This window comes from Diuraphis noxia, unplaced genomic scaffold, assembly GCF_037042655.1.
Source record: "Diuraphis noxia isolate RWA-SAM2 unplaced genomic scaffold, SU_Dnox_SAM2 contig0002, whole genome shotgun sequence".
NCBI lineage: Eukaryota > Metazoa > Arthropoda > Insecta > Hemiptera > Aphididae > Diuraphis > Diuraphis noxia.
In genome coordinates, this window is record NW_028301712.1 from 42,211,637 (window position 1) to 42,233,972 (window position 22,336).

General features: G+C 28.8%; 2 protein-coding genes across 2 annotated transcripts; both read right to left on the reverse strand.

Annotated features, from left to right (window-relative positions):
* Positions 1 to 880: 880 nt before the first annotated feature.
* On the reverse strand, positions 881 to 3,860 carry LOC107167832 (uncharacterized). Its single transcript, XM_015517030.2, has 2 exons — positions 3,535 to 3,860; positions 881 to 2,922 (listed from the first exon to the last, which is right to left on the reverse strand). The coding sequence occupies exon 2, from the start codon at positions 2,823 to 2,825 to the stop codon at positions 2,166 to 2,168; it is 660 nt and encodes a 219-aa protein (XP_015372516.2). The 5' UTR covers positions 2,826 to 2,922; positions 3,535 to 3,860; the 3' UTR covers positions 881 to 2,165.
* Positions 3,861 to 5,745: 1,885 nt separating this feature from the next.
* Positions 5,746 to 19,819, reverse strand: LOC107167831 (uncharacterized). The gene is made up of 5 exons (XM_089219514.1): positions 19,660 to 19,819; positions 11,054 to 11,380; positions 9,375 to 9,518; positions 7,389 to 7,589; positions 5,746 to 7,264 (listed from the first exon to the last, which is right to left on the reverse strand). Exons 2-5 carry the CDS (start codon positions 11,375 to 11,377, stop codon positions 6,734 to 6,736), a joined length of 1,200 nt encoding a protein of 399 aa, XP_089075640.1. The 5' UTR covers positions 11,378 to 11,380; positions 19,660 to 19,819; the 3' UTR covers positions 5,746 to 6,733.
* Positions 19,820 to 22,336: the final 2,517 nt, after the last annotated feature.

Below are 22,336 nucleotides of genomic sequence, written 5' to 3' on the forward strand. Positions count from 1 at the left end.
TTTTATAACTCAAAAATTTCCCACTGTTATTTTCCAAGCACACTCAGTCGATTAGTTACTTTTCAATTATTAATTTCTAATTAATTACCGTTAATTACTTTTCTATACAATGCTGCTAAATTTGAAAACTCCAAACATTTTAAAAGATAAAAATTAACTCAAATAAAAAAGTTAACAGAGTACAATGTAAATTGGCCACGTGTCAATTTTGTGAGATTTCACAATTTTATTATTATTCCAAACATTTTTAATTAGAATTGTAATAGAACCTCGATTATCCGAACTAATTTGGAATTGGGATCTCACCTAATTTTTAATTATTTCGGTTAATAAAAATTTAAAAAAAATATTAATTGTATAATGAATATATAGTCGCAAATTATTATCAACTTATACTCATTATTACACAATAAGACATTAGTACATTACATATTGTGTACTTATTACGAATACAAGAATATCATTAAATATTATAGACTTATTAATTATTATTATAATTTAATAATGTATGTATTATTCTTTGTTTTTGAATTTTTGACAAGTTGATCGATTTTTATTCAACAAATTGCTGCTAGGTGCTAATAAACTAACCAGTCTTGTGCGTTGTGATATTTTATCCATTAACGTTTGGATGCATGAATTGAAATGAAATAACGTTTGTATAACCGAGGTTTTACTGTAATTACTTACAAGTAACGAGTGGTAGTCGGTAGATCTAAAGGTTTAATCGAGATGCCTGACAAAACTTTAATAAAAATGGTTTTAGTTAACTTTTACTTGGCAATTACTTATGGTTGCACATTTTTCTTTTGCTTACTCTTAAAATCTGCTTCTGGTAGTAATTAAGCACAATGAAAACTATAAATAATTTAAAATACAATTTATATAGCAAAAATAGATTTATTATACTAACAAATTTGATACAATAACACATATTTTATACAATAGTTATACTTAGATTTTGAATAAATAAAAACATTTATACATACTATGAGAAGTTTATAATTCATAAATATAAATGGTAATAGAAATAATAGAATATATTCACCAAAGGTGATTTGTGTGCTTACAGACACGAGTAAAGAGGATTGTTTTCCAATGAATTTTGGACATGTAAATTGTTATAAAGATTATTAACATTTTTAGTAGTATTTTTATTGAAAAATTTTGATTTGAATTCAATATCAAGTTATGTTTTTGTCTCTGTATATTTTTTGAGCACATTGACAAAGTATATTATTTTTTGATTTGCCAAAGTAATAACAAGAATATTTACATATTGCATTGTTGTATTAATCTTATAGTTTTAGGCATTTTGAAATTTTTCTTAAAAATATTGTCGAGCTGTTAGAGTGATGTTAATCATAGCATTGTAAATCCTAGTAACATAATTGAGCAAAACTATAGCTTCCATTAAGAAGAGGAAATTTTAATATTAATAAAAATTGTTCTAACTGACTATACTATGATAAATTGTAAATATTTTCAAATATTAAATAATTTTTAAAACCCTACAATGTTTTTATAAAATAAAAGAGTCCTATTATCTATATGACATTAAAATAGCATATAGGAACTCAACTCTCAAAGGTTTTACTGAAGTCCTTAAATTTTCTACCGAATTCAGTTACTGAGTATTTTTAAAAATTAATCAAGATAATATACTATTTGAATCATAATTATAGACAAATTTTAATGATTCAAGGGAGGTAAAAGTAATAGATTGAACCAGTTATTTTAGATTGGTGATCTTATGTAGGTATTATTATAAAATTATAAATAATATAATATAAAACTACCTATTAAAATTGTATAGTTAAGATCACAGTATAATATATCAGGGTTAAAAAAGAAATATCTTAAAATTAGCAATATATCACATTTGATGAAACATCAAATTTGTTGATAATTAATATTTGGTATATATTTAGTAACTAACCAATCAAAATATTATCCAATCATTTATAAAAGTATTATGCAAATGTTATAAAGAACCTATACATATATAGATAAGGACTGAATGGTATTTTACCCAATGATGGTCTAATTTTCAATATTATTCATCATTCATTTTCATTCATTTACAGCCAATTTGTCAAAATAATACATTATACAGTATCAAAATTATAAATAATTTATTTTAGAGTTTATGAACATCAAACATTTTATTTACTGGGCATTTGTCTAACAATATCCATCCAAGATAACACTGATTCGTCCGGAGAAGGGGTGTTAAATCTGAACCCACGGCTTCGTGTTTCGATTAATACATTACAGAGATAATTATTCATTAAGTTTAAACTTGATTTTGGGTATTTTCGTCCCAATGTTAAGCTTAAGCCTGAATCTGGTTTTTCTAAAGGTGAATTCCGAACCTTTGCTAATGATTTAGTACGGAATATTTTATATTTTTTAATATAGCCACCTTTATTTTTTAGACGTTCCTTAGAGATAGTTTTATCTTGATATTTTATGTTATTTATGAAACTTGCACTTTTTATGTCAGATAGAGGTAGTTTTGGTTCAATATTATTTGAATTTTCAACAACTGAAAGTTTAGGATCATCTGTAGATAATAATGATAAATGTTTGCTTATATAATCTGATATGTTTTGACATTCACCAGTCATTTGGTTGTCAAGATGTAGTTGTGACATTGAAGATGGAAGGTTTTGGTCACATGAATATAACTCATTGTCATCAAACATTAAATCATTTAGACCAAATGGTGTTTGTAAATTAATCTTATCTGTTTTTTTTGTAAAATTTTTATTTTCCGATACATCTGCTTGTTTAAGAAGAAGGTCTAATGATTGAAAAGACATTTTCTTTTTAGTAAGCAGCCTCCAATGTAATGTTATAGTATTTGATAAATATTATGTTTGTTGCCTTCAGTTCAGTACAAGTTTAAATGAAAACAATCTGAAAAAATAGAAAATATTGTTTAAATTAAACAATAAATTAGGTATCAAATATATTGAGGTATAAGAACTAAGCAGTTGAATATACTCAAGTAAAATAACAACATCTAATACATATTGACATAATAATATGTTATATTGCTTAGCAATATTATAGCATAAGAATATATTATAATATTTATAAATTACCTACAATAAATCTAATACTTTTTTTAAATAGATATAGATTACCGACACAATTAAAAAATATACAATGTATTTTATTAATAAAAATACACATCAAATATAAATGAATGAAAAAAGAAAATGCAAAACAAAATATTTGGACCGTAAGGGTATATTTATTGATTTTTGAGCATTGACAAAAAATAAAAATAAATTCTGTCTTTAGTTAATGGGTAATATTATTGTATATTATGTTTACATGCTTATGGTTTAAGTATTATAACAGTTTTAAACCACAAACTAGCTTTCTAAAAGATAGATTATAGTTATTTTTTCACTGGTAAAAATTAAATTATCGATGGATTTAACCCTGTAATGATATCACTTTGTGAGAAAAGTAAAAGTGTTCTAATGGATATAATCAAATTACATAAATAACATAACTTACAGCATTATTTGGTAATATTGTTTGATTTAGTAATGTAATACTGTATATTATGAAGTTAACATAAAATGTATTTCCTCTGTATTTAACTGAAAAAACAATCACCAAAGAGTAAAGACTACACACTTAATGATTTATATACATTTACCATGAAATAAAATGTAATACCACTTTTTATAAAAAGGAAATTTATTTTTGTTCTACTTTATAGTTTATACTACTCAATAGATCACAATCAAAATAAATTCTAATTACATATCACAATTCACAATAACAATAACAAAATATTATTTCTAATTTTTCCTAAACAAAACAATTAAGGTCATCTGTCTAGTCAGCTGCTGCTACTTACTTACACATGATATTTTCATTATTTTGTGTTAAATCGAGATGATAAGAATAACAGTTGATAACAAATTGATAATAATAATTATTAGTTAGTTGTAAATTGTAATCATAGTAAATATCTTAATTTAAATTAAAGTTATTTTAAAATCAGGAATAGTACCTCCCTAGTATGTACTCAAAGTTTATAGTTATCATCTATAAACCTTGGCATGTACCTACTTAAAGGCTATATAACTTATATAATATGCCAATTGCAGCTTGGGTCTACTGCTTGGGGCCTATATAATTAAAATACACTAAATATTAACTGCAGCCCAATAATTAATTAATTGATTATATCATCCAAGTTTTAAATTTAGTTTCTAAAATTAACTGTGACTCGGATTTCGTACTATAATTTGTTATTGGTCTTAGCAGAAATTATCTGTACATGATTTTTGAATATGCCGCTACTAAACTAACCCTAACTAACATAATATAGTTTTGACACAAAAGGAAAATTAATTTTCTTTTTAAATTATTTGTTATAAAAATTGTTTAAATATTAACCGCATGTTATATAGATAAGCCGAAGTTTGACATGTACGATGTAACAGATATTTCAGAAGAGATACTTTTATTTTGCATTTCTAAGCTTTTTCAGGTTGTTTCAATATTTCTAATGCGTAACCCATTACGTTGTTCGAGGTTTTAACATAAATTAGGAAATTCAAGATACCTATATCTAGAAACATTGTTTTCGTACTAAAGTTTTTAGATATTTTTCATCCATATCAAACGGAAATCGCTACTTTCGATGTAGACAACTTTATATATACACACACACATATATATATATATATATATATATATATATATATATATATATATATATATATATGTATATAAGGCTCTCTAGTTCTATATACTCGTATTTCAAAATATGAACGCGATATATTATATATAGCGTCTTAATCTATTTCTAGCAATTATCGGATGTGGTATTTTACTATCGATGCTAAAATTAATAACAACGAATTGATCAATATTACGGAGATACATCGCGATCACATATATTTCCAGTATTCTGTTCAGTTATATTACGTGACTAAGTTTGGTATTTAGTTTTTGTATCATTGTTAGTTTAGTTAAGTTAAAAAAAATGCTGAACGTTTAACTAGTTGGGTATCGTGTTTATCGGTTGCATGCCTATTATACAAATAATGTTTATCATTTTTTGAGGGGCATAATTGCGTTAAAAAGGCGTTTTTTTATAGTATTAATCGAAGTGTTACTATGCATTGCTGCATATTATTTGTACCTATATCATAATTATAATATCGCTGAAATATCACTTAGAAATTAAATGATATATATCGGTACATAATATCACTGGCTGAGATTATGTGAATGTATAGACTATAGGAATTAAAACGAATAAAATAGGAAGGTATTACTCTTAAGTATTGCGTTAGTGTTATAGTGAATAAGGTATACAAATTTTTCCTATATTATGCGCAAGAAGGTTGTGAAAAATATGGAATTTAATATTTGTACTATACTATACAATTTTCTTCTTTAAATCACAAACGTTTTATTCACGTTAACATAATATTTAATAAAATTATAAAACACAATTATAATATAATTTAAATGATTACATTTGTATTATAAAAGCGATATTGGCAGCATGAAGCAATTTAAAAGATTGTGTAAATTAAATTAATTTTATAAATATTAGATTTAATTACATTAAGTATACACATACTAAAATATGATATTAAAAAAGAATTAAGTCCAACAGATATTTCTAGTTAATCGAAAATAACTTAAAAAGTTTGAATCTGGACTAATACAGGTTTTCAATGAAATATTAAATTGTCCAGCTTTTATAATATGTATATGTACTTTAAACATCAATTATTAAATAAAACACAATTTAATATTTTATAAACTATAGTTTTAAAATATCAATACAACTATAGGCTATAGCATGATAAAAAAAAATACAATGAAACAATTAAAAATAAACAGTTGATAAGACATAATTATTTTTGGATAATGGCAATTGCGGAGCACGTAAAAAAATAGAAAACATTTTTTTTTTTAAACATCGATTAATGATAAATAAATATATTATATTATAATAATATAATATAATAAACTTATAGTCAAAAGTATAGGTAGGTATTTAATTTTCTCAAAAGTATTTGTATGTATAGTTTGTATAGCCTGTATAGGTACTGCAGTACAGAAATGATGGCGATTTCCAAATTTAATTCTACAAATAGCGGAGCGCACTTTCAAAAATAAGTTGACCGAATGGAGTCGTTGGTTTAATAACAAAAATCATTACCAAAATAGAAATACTTTATATACTATCGCAGTGTTTTCCAATATAGGAAGGCACGTATAACGTACGTATGATTTATATACGTCGTAGAACTACCTAGTGGTATTGACGTTCGAAGATATAAGTACATGTCATGTGCAGTATTGGTATTTGGCCAATGTAATATAATATTTATATGATCATAATATGAATTCAAAATAAAATATGTTGCGTGTTGTCATATTCGCAAACTGGAAGTGCATGCTGATAATAGTGATTCCTATTCATTGCTCTCCGTCAATAATATCATTACACAAGTCCTATCTTAATATATATATAAAATGATTTCGCGTTGGTTTAAATCTAACAATATAATATTATATATTATGTACAGTAGAGGGTGACTCGCTCTATTGTTACCAAAAAAAATTATAAATATTGTTTTTCGTAATCTATTATGTAAACGATACACATATGTATATGGAAACAGATGCTTCTTTTCGGTGATGTACCTATCGAAACATCTATCACTGTCGGTCACATCTACTTCCTCCTGAAATCAAAGTCGTTTTGCTGTTGCTGTTGGTGCTGGAGCTGTTGCTGTTGCTGTTGGAAGTTGGGTCGCTGGGGCTGTAACACGATTGGTCGCCTCTGCTGCAACGGTATGTTGATCTCCTCGGATGAGTGGAACACCTGGTTGGGGGACGGTTGTCGGGCGAACTGTTGCTGTGGCTGTTGCAGCAATTGCACGGGGCGGGGGGTGGACAGTACGTGCTGTTGTGTGGGCTGGGGCTGTTGCTGCAGTTGAATGCGCTGTCTGGGCCCCGCCGGTTGCTGTCTGAACTGTGCCTGTGGCTGTCTCTGCGATGGTTCCTCTTCTTCGTGATCGTACTCTTCGGCCGCCTCGAAATTGCTGCCCGGGTAGTACCGGTCTCCATACCTGAGGGTCACGTTTGGTCGGGAGTTGGCTTCCTCAGTGTTCACCGGCCTGTACAGGAAGTCGTTGACGAAATGGTACTGCGTCGACTGTTTGCAAATGTTCTCACTGCTCGGTGGCATACATATCAGATGTACCTGCGGACCATCACACCCTTAATTTTATTTGTTTTAAGTAAAAGTCAATGAAAATAATAAATTATGTTATTTTATTGAAATACTCTTTGGGTACCTATAGAATGTTTTTAGATGTATAACTCACCTGGTGGAAAACGAAACCTTCCGGGCATACCCAAGAGTGTCTAGCACTGTCTTGACAGTAATGGAACACTTCGCAGTCTAGACCTTCGTCAGCGTAATAACCAGTTTTTTTACCACTGCAAGTGAATTTAGACTGAGGCAACAATTGGGTAAGACGGTCGGGTTCTTCTTCTTTTTCTTCTTCTAATTCCTGGGCTTCTTCCTGTAGCAACATTCATACAAATATTAATTACATTTTATGGTGATAAGCTAGATACTTATAAAGTTTATTTTTAAAATCAATAAATTATTCAAAATTAATAAAAACAATTTTCATTTTTGTTTTTATAATTATTACTATTATTAGTTACTGATTAAATGAGTAACAAAAATAAAATGATACATGTTTGAATATTCAACACGTAAAAGAACCAATATTGCCTATATTTCGCGCCGTGTAAACATAAGAATGAATAAAATATCCTATTTTATTGGGAGTGAAGATAGTTCCTGTATAATATTATTATTACTTATTATTTACAACTTTATAAGGCACGATCGTCATTTGTCATGAAATTACTTATTTGCCGGGAAACAAAATGTTTCATGCATAATAGTTATAATAGATGGTTTGAGTACCTATAGGTTATATTGGACATAACAATTTAGATTATCATTCAGCTTTATGTATGATTTATAAAATGCTTACAATGTATCAAGCATATTTTTTGAATAAACCTAATATAATGTAGGTACATATATTTTAATGAGTTTTGGTGGAATTACCGGAGTCAACTGTGTTGCGTAAGATCATGTTATTTAAAAATCATTACCACGTTATAATAATATATGTATTTAGATATTATGCTAACTCTTCGCCATTTCACATTGTTAAATACAAACATATACAATGGTATTTATTGCTGAACGAATTGCATTGTAATCAATAAAATAAAAACACGTTGTTTAGTGATATATCCTATATACACTATAGTACTGTACAGTCGATTATATATATATTATTATCATTCGTGTTGTTGTTATTTAGACAGTTGGTGACGATGTTATAATATAATATATTGTAACGCGGATTTAGGCACGGTGTCCACTGAAAATGCATCAGACTCGAGTGACATAATAACAGCGTCGTAAAAAGTATTATATCATTAAACATATTTTCGGGAATGTCGATTTTCGTTACGAACATAATGTTGGCAGTTATTCAAACACCGATTCATTTTACGCTAGAACGGTTTGTACGATACAATAACATTATATACAAAGAAAAACGGTATTGAAATCAATAGGTATCGCCGCGATTGCCGTTCGAATTCGCCTAAACCTTAGCGGAGGACGTCCGTAATAATAACACTTAAGAAATTTGTTCAAAACAACAACTGACCGCACTGTTTTATTACCCTATGTTTTCTGAAAAATTCAAGATTTATTATTTAATTGTGGTTTTCCGGGTAATTAATTTAATGTGCATAGTCTTTACTCGGTTCGTGGACAAACTGATCATTCATGTTTTTAAATTTTGAACATCTTACTATATTATATGTTGTAATTTAGCTAGGGAATTAAAATTTTTAAGTTGATTTATTTGATTTGAAAATTTCATAAAAATTACAAAGTGTGTAAATATTTATGTTTAAAAAATATACAATTACTGTGAGAAAAATAAAATAAAATACAAATTTAATTATTTTAAACATTTAACATTATGTAGTAGATATTATTCGCAGATTTGAACCCAGCTATTATGTGTTGATCAAAGTAATTCGCATAATATACGATATACTCACATCAAAAATATTATTACCTATTTAAGGAATAATTGCTGGCATGAAATGTTTTAAAGTAAACACAGAGACGTGTGCTTATACAAATGAATTGTACCCCGAACATCGTTATTATTATAAAAATAATTAAAATTTATTAATTTCAAAAAAAGTTCTATGTGGTCATCGTACCGTTTGACTTTGAATATGAAATGTGTGCGACTTACCGACAACGGCTGGCTGGACAGCGGTTTGAACTGCGATGGCGAAGGAGGCTGTGGTCTTCTGTTCGGAGTTTCGGTTGGCCTGTTAATGCGGATCGGCTGCAAGGTCTGCGGAGACGGCGACGGAGAAGCGCGGAATTGATTGAACTGAAAACGTCATGCAATTAAAAAACACACAATGGTTAATATATACGTTATAACATTTTATTGTTGCATATTTATGATTTGAGCAAATCGATAATCGGAAGTGTACATACGATTTACGTCATTGCTATAATTTTGTATTGCATTACATTTTAAAAGTAATTGTGTTGCGAAATCTGCACGTCTGGTGCATCATTTAGAAATTTTCGGGTCGACTCGGGTCGACTTGGTTAGACGCTTCGACGTGCTATATTATAATATTTTGCTATATACAAACGATAACGAGCGTAACCTTGTTGCGTAGTTTTTACACGTCATTCGAAAGATTAAGCTAATTATTTTATGTGAACACTTCAGCACAAACGACGAGGTAATTAAGTTCAATGCGCCGTGCTCAAAAATGGATTTATCGAATTTCGGCGACACGGCAAGGCCACTGTTTCATATTATAGGCTTAGTCTGCTACGCCGCTCAGTTACCATACCCATATATAATTAAACCACACGTAATGTACCTATCATCTAGCTCGCTCGGTAATGGCTGATTTAATTCCACATCGCCGAGAATCTGAAAAATCTCGAAATGTATGCCTCGGTAATAATATTACGGCGTAACGTAATATTGACATAGCTATGACACACATTTTATTCAAAAGTACAATATTTTCCTCCTGAAAATTTGAACGTTATCCGTCTTTCATCATAATCAGATGTAACGTTGGTTTTAAATTTCGATTATTTCATTGAGTTCGTATAACAGTATAATACGATTATGAAAAATTTGGTTAGGAGGAATCTGTTGGCGGCCGTTATCTTGTTTGACTTAAACGAATAACGTGCTCGCACTGATCACCACCAATAAGTGCTGACTTCGGTATACCATCTACAGACGTAAATTTCAAAATATTAACTATATAGTTGCGGTAATTATAAAAGGTGGGTTTCTACTATAGACATGTTCGCGTAAATCCTTTGCTGTGATTGGTCGGTAAGGTAAGGCGACCACACGATTAACCACGTTACCGTGTTGTTGGGCACAGCTGAACATTTTACGTGTACACGGCACACGGGGTATAGTGGAAACCCGCCCTAAGAACTAAGTGAACATAAGCAATCGGTAGGTAGTAATAACAGGGGCGGATCCAGTCCGAGATTATGGGGGGGGGTGTGAATATTTCACATACAAAATAAAATATCTAATAAAATAAATTATGTAGACAAGCGCGCATGCGCACATCGTATGTGTTCAAAAATAACGAAACAGTTATGTCAAATACAACTTTGTAATCAATTGATAAATTGATTTAGAAGAATTGCTCTGATAACCGAGTAAATTATAAGGCCATATTGCCATAAAGATGCCTATACAAATTGACAATAATTGTCGACTACCTATTACCCGTCGACCGCGGCTCTCAACGTGTTAAAATTAGTTTTGATTCTTTTTACTGGGCATTTTTCTCAAACAAAACACAGCTATACTACTAACTGAATTCGCGCCTGAGTAATAATAATGTGTATAATATACTGCGGCGGTACCTGTGGCGTCGGTTGCGGTCTGAACGGCAGCGGAGTGGGAGCGAGAACGTTGCGCTGGTGCGGTTCTTCGTCGTTGCGTTGTTCCTCGTCCTCTTGTTCCTCGTCCACTTGCGGCGGTACCGTGCGGAACGCTTGCGGCGGCTGGTTGCCCGCGATTCCCACGAATTTGGGCAACGGGGCGCCGGGCGCGTTGAACGGTCGGCCCGCTTGGAAGAACAGCGGTAACTGTTGCTGCTGCTGGCGTTCGCCGCCGGCTGCGGTCGCGCACATGGCCTGCAGCACCAACGCGAAAGCTGCCGCGCACAATACGGGAGCGGTCTTCATATTCTGAGGAAAAACAAAAAAAACGAGCATTTCAGTAACGTCGGCGATATAATTATTATAATGATAATATCCACGCATAATAGGCAATTTATTGATAACCATTTTAATATTGCGGCCAGTGCCTAAGTCCCGCGTGTTCCAGACTCACTTGTTTACCCAAAACTATGTAGTATAGTACCTATGTGTTACTATACTCAAATACCTATAGTTTTGTTTCACGATATAATAATGAATTAGAATGACACCAATGGATTTCATCTTTTGTTGCACGAAAGACGTAAACACATTTTTGTAAAGTATGATTTTAGGCTTAGTGGTTGATCGAAGTATGTAAATTCGGGACATATCTAAATAACACTTTTAGACGGACTGAATAATCGTCAAATTAGTATTTATAATTTAAAAATCCACAGTTTACACATTATGTGAACTACTACAACAAGGCCGTTGGTGAATTTTAAATCAGACTATAGGACACAATATGATGGGGACGCAAAAGTTATGATATAAATTATAAGAGGTATTTCGTAAGACAATACTATGTATTATGCAGATGTCCCTTAACTCTATAATCACGAGAACCTCAACTGCACATGAGTATATATTGTATCATTACATTTGAACTTTTGTTTTATTTCAATAAACGAATGTTTTATTTCGACTGATAGAAATAATTATCTTAATTATTAGTTATAAATTAATAACTTTACTAAAACTCAATATCAAGTTGATTGAGCTGCATGATGCAACAACTGTATCTCAAAGTGCCGAGTATAAGACTTAAGAACTTAGAACAATATAATATAATATGAGTGTGAGGGGGTCATATATTATGCGTTCACTTTATCACTCCTTCCGGTTCAAGTCCCCCGCCCATCAAATTTGTATTTTCTTATTTTATACCTACGATTTTAATAATTGTAAATCACAAACTATATTAGTCCGTGGAGGTGTGAATTACATACATTTAATATTGTCACGCAATTATTTGTAGAACTATAGGTAGGTACCTACTTATGGAGTTGGAATCAATCTATATGTGTTTAACTCCTCCTCCTTCTCAGTTCTTTTGTAGTTTTGTATATGCGTCGCGGTTTGACATATTATATAATACAGTGAAATATACCCGTGCCACCCATATATATCTACCTACTATTGTATTACATAATAATATATTGTATAATTTACCTTCCTATATAATAAGACTGCAACTGCGAAGTTTTAACATAAAATCTTATAAAGCACCAAGTTATACAAATAATAGTTGCGTTATCCTGAAATTTTCTGATTTATCGTATATTAAATGGTAAATCAAAACGCAACATTACGGAAGATATATATTATGCTAATACCGTGACTTTAAGACCTGTAACCCACGTGTTCTTACGTAATAAGATCTATGATGTTTGAGAACTTATCCGAGAAGAGACAAGTTGGCATATCATTATTATAATTGGTTGGTCGTTAAATTGTCAAAATTTTCCGCACGATAATTGTTTGTAAACCTATAAAACCATATAATAAGCAATTAGCTTTAGATAGGGGTTAGTACCAGTAAGTCCGAAAAAGAAATTTAAAATAATTGATAGAATTCGAGTTTACATTTTTGTTGTTTTTCTCTAACATCACTTTAGGGAATTGTATAGGTATCGTCTCAAATTGCACCGTTATATCCACCGTGCATAATATGTAGGTATATGGTCTCAAAACTCAAATTGTTGGGATTTTTTTTAACACGAATTACGATGTTGGTAAATACACTCGAATAGTCTGTATAGTTTTTATATTGTTGATTGAGATATTATATTTTAATTTTAGTTCATGGTTGCCACTTGATATAATCAAATAGTAAAGTTTTAAACAGTTTATATCACGTCTCTAATTTATTCACCTAGTATTACCTACCAATACTGCCGGAAACTTTAAGGACGCACGGGTAACTATATATCTTTAGTTATTTATGATTTTATGAATTGCAAATAACAAACTATATAAAATATATACCCTCTACCCTCTGGGAGAAAAATCGTATCTCCATCACTGCATTTGCGCATCTTGTCACGTCACGTTTGTGATTCGTATATATATATAATATAATATAATATATGTGCTACGACGCGCGAAATGCGAATATATAACCAGCACGTAAAAATTATACTGTCAAATCACGTTTTAAACGAACTTCGTATTATATAGGTAACTTATTTAGGTAAAATTATTCAACAGATTATTTGCATGCAGGTGCACATAAATCTCGCCAATCTCGGGGATACTCATTCATAACTACGGGATGACGAACTACACCAAACGTGACCTGCTGGCTGAATTTTAAGCACTGCGTGTCGTACATGTATATTTTTTAGTAGCGTTTTTCGATAATTTTTTTTTAATGTCGTTTGAGTCATAGTACTATTTTGGATCCAATTGTTCTATCCTGAGTACCTACAGTCTATACGATATAATGCAAAAAAACCGAAAAAACACAATGGGACGCATTTTTGTTTACGTCAAACACCCTAAACGTAGTCATCTATATTATATAACGTTAATTATCCACACATCCGAGAGTAGTCCATACACCTACTACCTACACTCATTTTGAATCTAAATTAAAATACGTAGGCAAGTATCATTAATATAACAATAATTAAATTATGATTTAAACCAGTTTATAATTAAAATATTTATTCATATTTTATACATTATTAATTCGTTTAGGGTTTAGGCCGCAAATTATTATTGAACATTAAAAGACTGTTGTACAAATATTATAAGGATAAACAATTCAAAAAATTATAATCGATATAGTTAAGCGCCCACAATAAATTATGTTGTTAAGTATAAGTACATTTAAGGATTTTAAAAAAAACTTTATAATTTGAAATTTATTTTGTTTTTACAGCTTCACGCTTTCGCCGAAGTTTAACTGTCGATGCGAATATTTGAGCATTGAAATTATAATTTTTTGTTTTGTCCAATAAACGATATAATAATGAATATGAATTTTTCCGCCAAACATGTGGAAAAGTTACTGTCCAAGATTGATGTGTTATATATTTTATTTAAAATAATACCTATTAAATACCAAATGATGTGCTGTTTTATGAAATAGTATGGGTAAATCTATTAAAGTATAGATCCCGAAAAACATAAATACAGTTAATTATTGATTAACCGTACTATCAATAGATGCGATTTCAGAGGTAATAGAGGCGTAACAAAAAATAGTGTACATAGCTCGTACCGGAAAGTAAATCCACCCTTGCCACACAATATACTATTTAATATCCAATATTAAATATTCAAAACAGTTTAGTTTCAAAACATATTTTTTTTAAAGATAAACTTCCTATTGTTATCAAAATAATAATAAAATTTAAAGATAAATAAATAAATAAAATTACACGTGATTATACATAGAAACTATATTATGTTCTTGCACACATATAATAATCTTTCGAGAATCTTTTTTTCAGTCACGTTTTCTTAGATTTTATTCGGGAAAATAATACACAGTTAAACTATGGCCAATGATGTAGAATTATGTAATGCAATTTTTATTCTGAAAGGAGATTTCGGGCCATAAAATTGAATTTTTATAGTAGTTATATATATTTTTACAATATACGAGCATAACATATTATACAAAATATTATACACATCATACAAAACTCGTGTTATTCCATAACGGCTTGTAAACAGAACACTGTGGTAAACGAGACTTGACCACAAAATCAAAACGTCGCTATACATAATATAATATTATATACATATATTGCGGATTTAACAACTATTTAAAGTATCGCAAAAATTGCAGACAATGTGAACATTTTATTATGATTGTTCCATTCTTCGGCAGACAGGTGTAAATATACGCTTGCCAAAAATGGTTGTATAGAAAAAAAAAACAAATAGAACTATGACGAATGAAGTTTAAAGATGATTTTTTTTTTTTTTAATTTCGCAGTCTCTAAAAATCGAGGCTAACGATGTAATTACTTCTGAAACTGTAGAACACACCGACAATGCTTAATCAAACAACGGGTAACGTTTTCTAGAATTAAATATATTCGAATATATTATGATACGAGCGATTTAGAGACTCCACCCGTGTATCCGATGGGAAAATAGTATCATCGTTATATCTATGTAGGTATATATATAAACACAACATCTGACGTTTCATCTGCATGACGTTTTTTGTTTTGTTTTTGTTAATCTTGATAACAATATAATGTGCTTTCTCTGCTGTGGCAGTGATTTGCTACGGAAATAAAAAAAACGCTCGTGTGATCTATGCGTATATTATAAACGACACGAATGCATCATATTTCATAATCATGTTATATGTAGTTAAAAAATAACATCAAAAACATGCACACCAGGAGTGTATATTACCTATACATATTTACTGTAGGTACCTCCTATATGTTAAGTTCACCTGATATAAACCCTTTGTTGCCCGATGGTCGTCTCATTGAACTCGCAGTAAGTATTAATGAAGTTTGATTCCAGTCTGTGCGATGACGACAACTAATGCGAGCTGATCTGCGGTTAACAAGTTTCAATTTCACTCGATGAGCAATTTTTTTCTCATTTTGTGGGTCATCATTAGGGCATGAGAAAACTGTTATATAATATAATTGACATCGGCTATGTAGGTAGGTACCTATATACGTATAGAGTATATATATGCGAACGAACCCTATAGTCACGATCTATAGCCGTGGCACATACTATATACTAATACATTCATGATTCATGAATATGGGTACACGCAGAAGCTTCGATGATGGTATGTTTACTATATATGATGATCGTATATTTCATCCTATGATGATGTGAGGTTTTGCAACCATCATTGAAGACATGGACATAACTCAATTAGCCACTCACGAACGGTAATATTATGTTCAGCAATCAATCAACACAAATACAGGTTAACATTTAATATATTATAATTTATAATATTGCAATGGCATGTTTTGTGAGGAGTAAAGAAGAAAAAAATTGTAAAATTAATTGACTCTGAAAGAGAGAACGTCGGGATGAAAATCGACCGTTTTGTTGATTTGCTCACGTTTACGACATTTTATACATGTTATGTTTAACGATGCGCGTTGTATTTTCGTTCGATTGACAAAACCGATGAGTTGAAGTGATATGATTTCTTAAATATATTCCAATATAGACGTGAACTCCGAACAAGTAGGTAAGCACATTATTCTTATAGGCGCGACGGAAAGGAAACAATTTAAAGATCAATGGCGTGTTGCAGTGAGAGTTTGTAAGAATGTGGTTTAAAAACAACAAACGATGCATACAATAATGTCTATTAATTGTTATTACAATATTTATGTGGAAAATCAATGGTCAGATTAGTGTGCTCTGTTTTCTTTTAAATTATCAACATATCAAGGTTGTGGTCATGTTTGTACAACGTCGTTAGAGAAAGTGTTGCATTATATCAATTTAAATATTTAAGAAAAATTATTTAATTACATCACACGGTAACATAATATAATATCATGTTAGAACACGAATACTTGTTTTTAGCCTATAGAACATTGAATTTGAGTGTTTTATGTTACATAATGGAATCAAAAAACTCGAAAACAAAAAAAATGCAATAAAAATCACGTTCTTAAACTCTAATAAATTAGTAGGTTCGATGTTCGATTTCATAAATAGTTATTAAATAGGTAAACTGATGATCTGTAGACTGCAAGCCGTTAGAATCCTATATAATTATTAATTTAGGAATACTATATGTTCAACATTTTATTAAATTATTATTTTTTACTTAATGTTTAATGAGTTTAGCTTTACTTAATAGGTAACGAATAAGTTATATAAGTATATTATAATAACGATAACTTTATAAAGTATTAAAACATTTCAATAAATTACAAAAAAAAATCAGATAAGCAATAGACTATAATGTGAAACATAAATCATACGTCACAATATACATGGAAAATAATGACTTTCAAAAAATTAAATTAAAAATATCTGTATTATGGCACTTAATGTAAAATGACAATAATACTTGTTAGTATCGTGCATTCATGCTATTTATACCTACATTAGGGAGAATTATTAAAAATAGCATACAAACGTTATGAATTTAAAAAAAAACTTTAAAACCGATAGTTGATAAAATGCTTAAAAAGCTAATCAATTAACTTCCATTAAAACTTTTTTTTTTAAATTCGTAGTTTGTTGAAGAATTATAAACTACAAAAACATGTTCACTTATAATAACCCATTCTCGTAATTATCTTAACTTTTAATAATTTTAAATCTCGTTTAATATAACATACCAATACACATTTGTTTTCTACACATACATATAATCGTTATCAAGTATTTTTTCATATTTATTAGAAAAATAAAATTAGTAATTTTGAAAAATATTCATCTCAATATACAGCAGAAATTAAATTTGACTAGTGTAAATAATATAGTAGGTAAAATACTTATACAATTATTACAATTTAAGGTCGATTTATAAAAATTATTATTATTATCAATTATGTTATTTTGAAAATTTAAAATTGATTATCTCATTTAGAGCTTTTGAACTTTTGAACTTTATTTTTCTCTCTTATTCATGAATATGTTTTTTCAACAATTTTGTATTGTTACTAGATAATAAATAAGAAGTAAATATTATTTTTATTTTTAAGTGTATACCTAGATATTATAAGTGAAAACTGGATACTTGATGGCGATTTAATTATTATATTTCCTCACTCAAAGACGCACTCGGACCAGGACAAGAAAAAAACATAGTTAACTTCATCAAAATGGCCGACCTTACAACCAACATATAAGACAAGAACTAAAGACAGCACATCACAACTATCAATTTCCATTATATTATAAATTAAACATGTAAACCATTGTAGGCTAATAAACATTGTATTTGAAGCCTTTAATTAATAAAAAAAAAAAAAAATTATTATATTATGTAAATAAGTACTACGAGTACGCAATTTGACTTGAATATATTTAGGTCTATGTGGCTAGCAGTGGCGTCATTTTCGGGATGCAAGGGTGTGCAAATGCAATTTTTTTTAACACACTTTTTGTGTAGATCCTTTCATAGAATCATAGTAGGTATAAAACAGATAACAATAATTTTGGTATTTTTTTTTTACTACGTATAAAAAATATAATATTGTTCACATATATAATTCAACCAGATTATTATATTTTATAATATTATATAATCTGTGATACAAATAATAAAATGGTACACAATCATGCGAGCGAAGCGAGAAACTTTGATATTACTTTAGATTTTCAATATTGGTTTTGCATCCCATGAAAAAATGTGAAATGACGGCCCTGGAGGCTAGACAGAACATAGTGCAGTACCTTACTATCTTATAATGTAATTATGTATTATTTATTAATGTAGATTTGAAATCGTCAATAATTTAAAACGAGTATAGATAATTTTGAATGTTTCATTATATAATCCGTAGAATAAATAGAAAAATTAAAAAATTAAAAAAAAATTAAAAAAATTAAATATTAGCTTTAAATTAAAAATATTAAAAAATAAAAATCTAAAATAAAGCTAGTGAATGGAACAAACAATTTTTCACCCTAGTTACACCAGATATGAACTTGGACACAAAACTAACTGTACATAATATCCTTAAAACAGAATTACATTATCAACTTACAATGGATAAATTAAAGTAGGCAGGTATATAATATTCTATAAAAACTAAATTACCTTCTTAATTAATAAAATAGTAATTTATTATTTAAATAAAATTGTTTTATAATATTAATAACTACATATGATGAAAATGTGATATTTTACTTTTAAGAAGAGGTTATTTAAATCATACTTGCATTGCTATATAAAATCGAATATTTTAAATTTAGATTAAAAATAATAACATTACTATTTACCACACGTGAATTTGATTAAATGTTTAGTGTTTTCGTTTATATAATGAGGTGTTTTGTATTTTAAAGAATGTTGTGATACCTGCAGAGTTGCACCTTTTGATTTTCGGTGGACACATCGTCCATCTAAAATATCGTATTATCATACCTACAGTTATAGTTGAACCACTTGAGTGAGATTTGAACGCATATTATAACCACATTAATATAAAAGGTAGATCATCGCATAATTTATATTATTTAATATTTACAATACTTAAAATATGATTCTATTACCAAGCGACGAGCACGTTAAGTGTAGGTACGTTGTACGGGTCGCAGCATAAGGTACATAAAGATATATAGGTACTCACGTTAGGATTTTGGCCCGTGTTCTCGTGTTGCGGACAGGAAGACGACGGACTGTGGACTGACTGACAAGAGCGATCCGGTTGAGCACGTTGGCATACCGTTTCTATCAAAATGGTACGTCTTGCGCTCGTGTGGTTCCTTACTATAACCACCGTTTTACTTTCATCCGGACACCATTCTCTTTTTTCAGCCTCCCACTACATAATATAATATTATATATTCAGCCGCTACGATTATTTAATAACGATTATATTGGGAGAAATACTTTTCATTATTATAATAATATTATTTATATCATTATCTTATATCTACACCATTGCGCTGCGATACTATGTAGTGTGTACATATTTATTATTTACACAGTGCATGGTAGGTGGTGGTATTAAATATTGGCATTATTATAACGTTATATTGATATGTGCTGCGTAAACTATATTTTATTATAATATTAAAATAATAATAATCAATTACTTGTTTTTATTATAACGAAAATTAATGAAAGGAATACGCTTTATTAAACAGCGGTATATGGTTATAGTCCGTACCTATGTGATTATTATGTTGTGAAGCCAGCGGCTTTTAGTATTGTCACATTATAATATATTAATATAATATTACCTATAATAGGTATGTAATAATATTATGTTATGTTCGGACCTAATATATTAGATTGGCTAACCTCCTTAATGAGTGTATTTTGAAAACGAAACCGTTGTTTAGAAAAACAATCTATTCTAACTATTTCATTATGCCGCTTAAAATATTATTTTATGCAATGCTTTATTTATTTTATAATTCTGGATTGGCCTATATTTTATATCGATCATTAAATAATAAATCATGGTATGAATAAATAGTTATACATTATACTCCGTCTATTATTATGTCGAATCAAATATAATAATAATAATAACAATAAAAATAGTCATAATAAGTGTCCCTGACCTAGGCTAGCTTGGCTTGCAGTTCAAAAATTAGTATTGAACTTCAATTATAGTATCGATCTAAAATATTAATTAGGTATTTTTGTTATTTTAATCATGTTAAGTGTCGTAATTGGGTGGCTTCTTATTCAACACCTCACGTCCTGTTATTATCTTACCACATAAACTTCTTGTGCATTAACTGTATAGCTAGTTTATTTCTAATAAAAAAAAAATTTGTTGTTATTATAATTATCAGCATCATAATAAATATAGTCATAAGTTTTTGATCAGGTGTTGATTTTACACAATTCAATTCAAATCTTTTTTTTTTTTTTTTTTTTCTTTATTTGTAATACACAATCTGTACACAATCGGCACAATAAGAGTATGAGCTAAGACAATAAAAAACATGAAATTATGAGCTAAGAAGCCACCCACCGATGACACTTATGAATTCAAATCTTACAAAAACAAATTATACATTTTTTTAAATATACTTTTTGATTTTCAAGTTGCGTCATCGATGATCTAAAAATCAAATTAATATACTTACCATTTCAATATGAATGTATTTTTAATCACATACGCCGGTTTGTGGTTAACACATTATGATTATTTTAGAACTGAAAAAACTAAATATAAAGTTTAATAAACATATAACTAAATATTCATGTCGACATTTTCTATATTAAATTATAAAGACAGTTATTATAATCATCAATAAATAATAAAATTTAAAAATTTAAGTATAATTTAATATGGTATTACATTTTGAAAATTGTCTATGTCTAAAACTAGTTTTAATTTTCATGGTATTTAAGTACCTATAACTACTATAAAATATAATATACGACCAATAAACATAGATTTTATGTACAATAATATAAAAACAAATAAAAATGATTTTATTGTGTTAATTAAAATTTTTTATTTTTTTCAAAATAAAGTCGTATCTCCCTGTCTAATTTATTTAATATAATTACAAAACATAGAATACGTACCTATATAAATACTTTTGTACGATATACTAGGACCTTTTCTGCAATCACCAGACATATTCGTGTTTCTCCAGGAGACAAGACTGGACAAACTTAAATAAAACACAACCTTATTATTATTATTATTATTCTCATATAATTTAAGCATTTATTGTTATTGTTATTAAACTTTTCCTTTATTATTATGTAACACCTTTCAAAAAAAAAAAATGTATCTTATCTCAAATCCCAACGGCCAAGTTGCCAAGGGTTATTTCTTTAATAAAAAAAAAAAATACTTTCGTGATTCGATTTTATAACTTAATAATGTGATAAAATGTTATTTAATGATAAATTTAATTTCTATGAATATATTGTTTTTATGTAATATTTTACAAATTACTTTACATTTTACTTAAAAAGTTATTTTTTTCAGTCTCTGATTACATATACTTGTTATGCAAAGTAGTATAGATTTTATATTTACTGTCAAATAATAAAATATAAAAACTTACTAAATTATATATATATATATTACTATTTATAAATTAATCTAAAATTGAATGATATTTTTAAATTTTAAATAATATTCTGCAATGGTTTTTGTGTTAATTGTATTCAAGTACACAGTATGTAAGCAAATAACATTCATGCTTTATGATTATAAGTAATTTTTTTTAAATTTATTATAATCAAAAAATGATTCAGCACACATTGTGCTATTACAAGTAATTATTTTTTAACAATGTATTCGAAGTAAATTTTATAAATTGTAA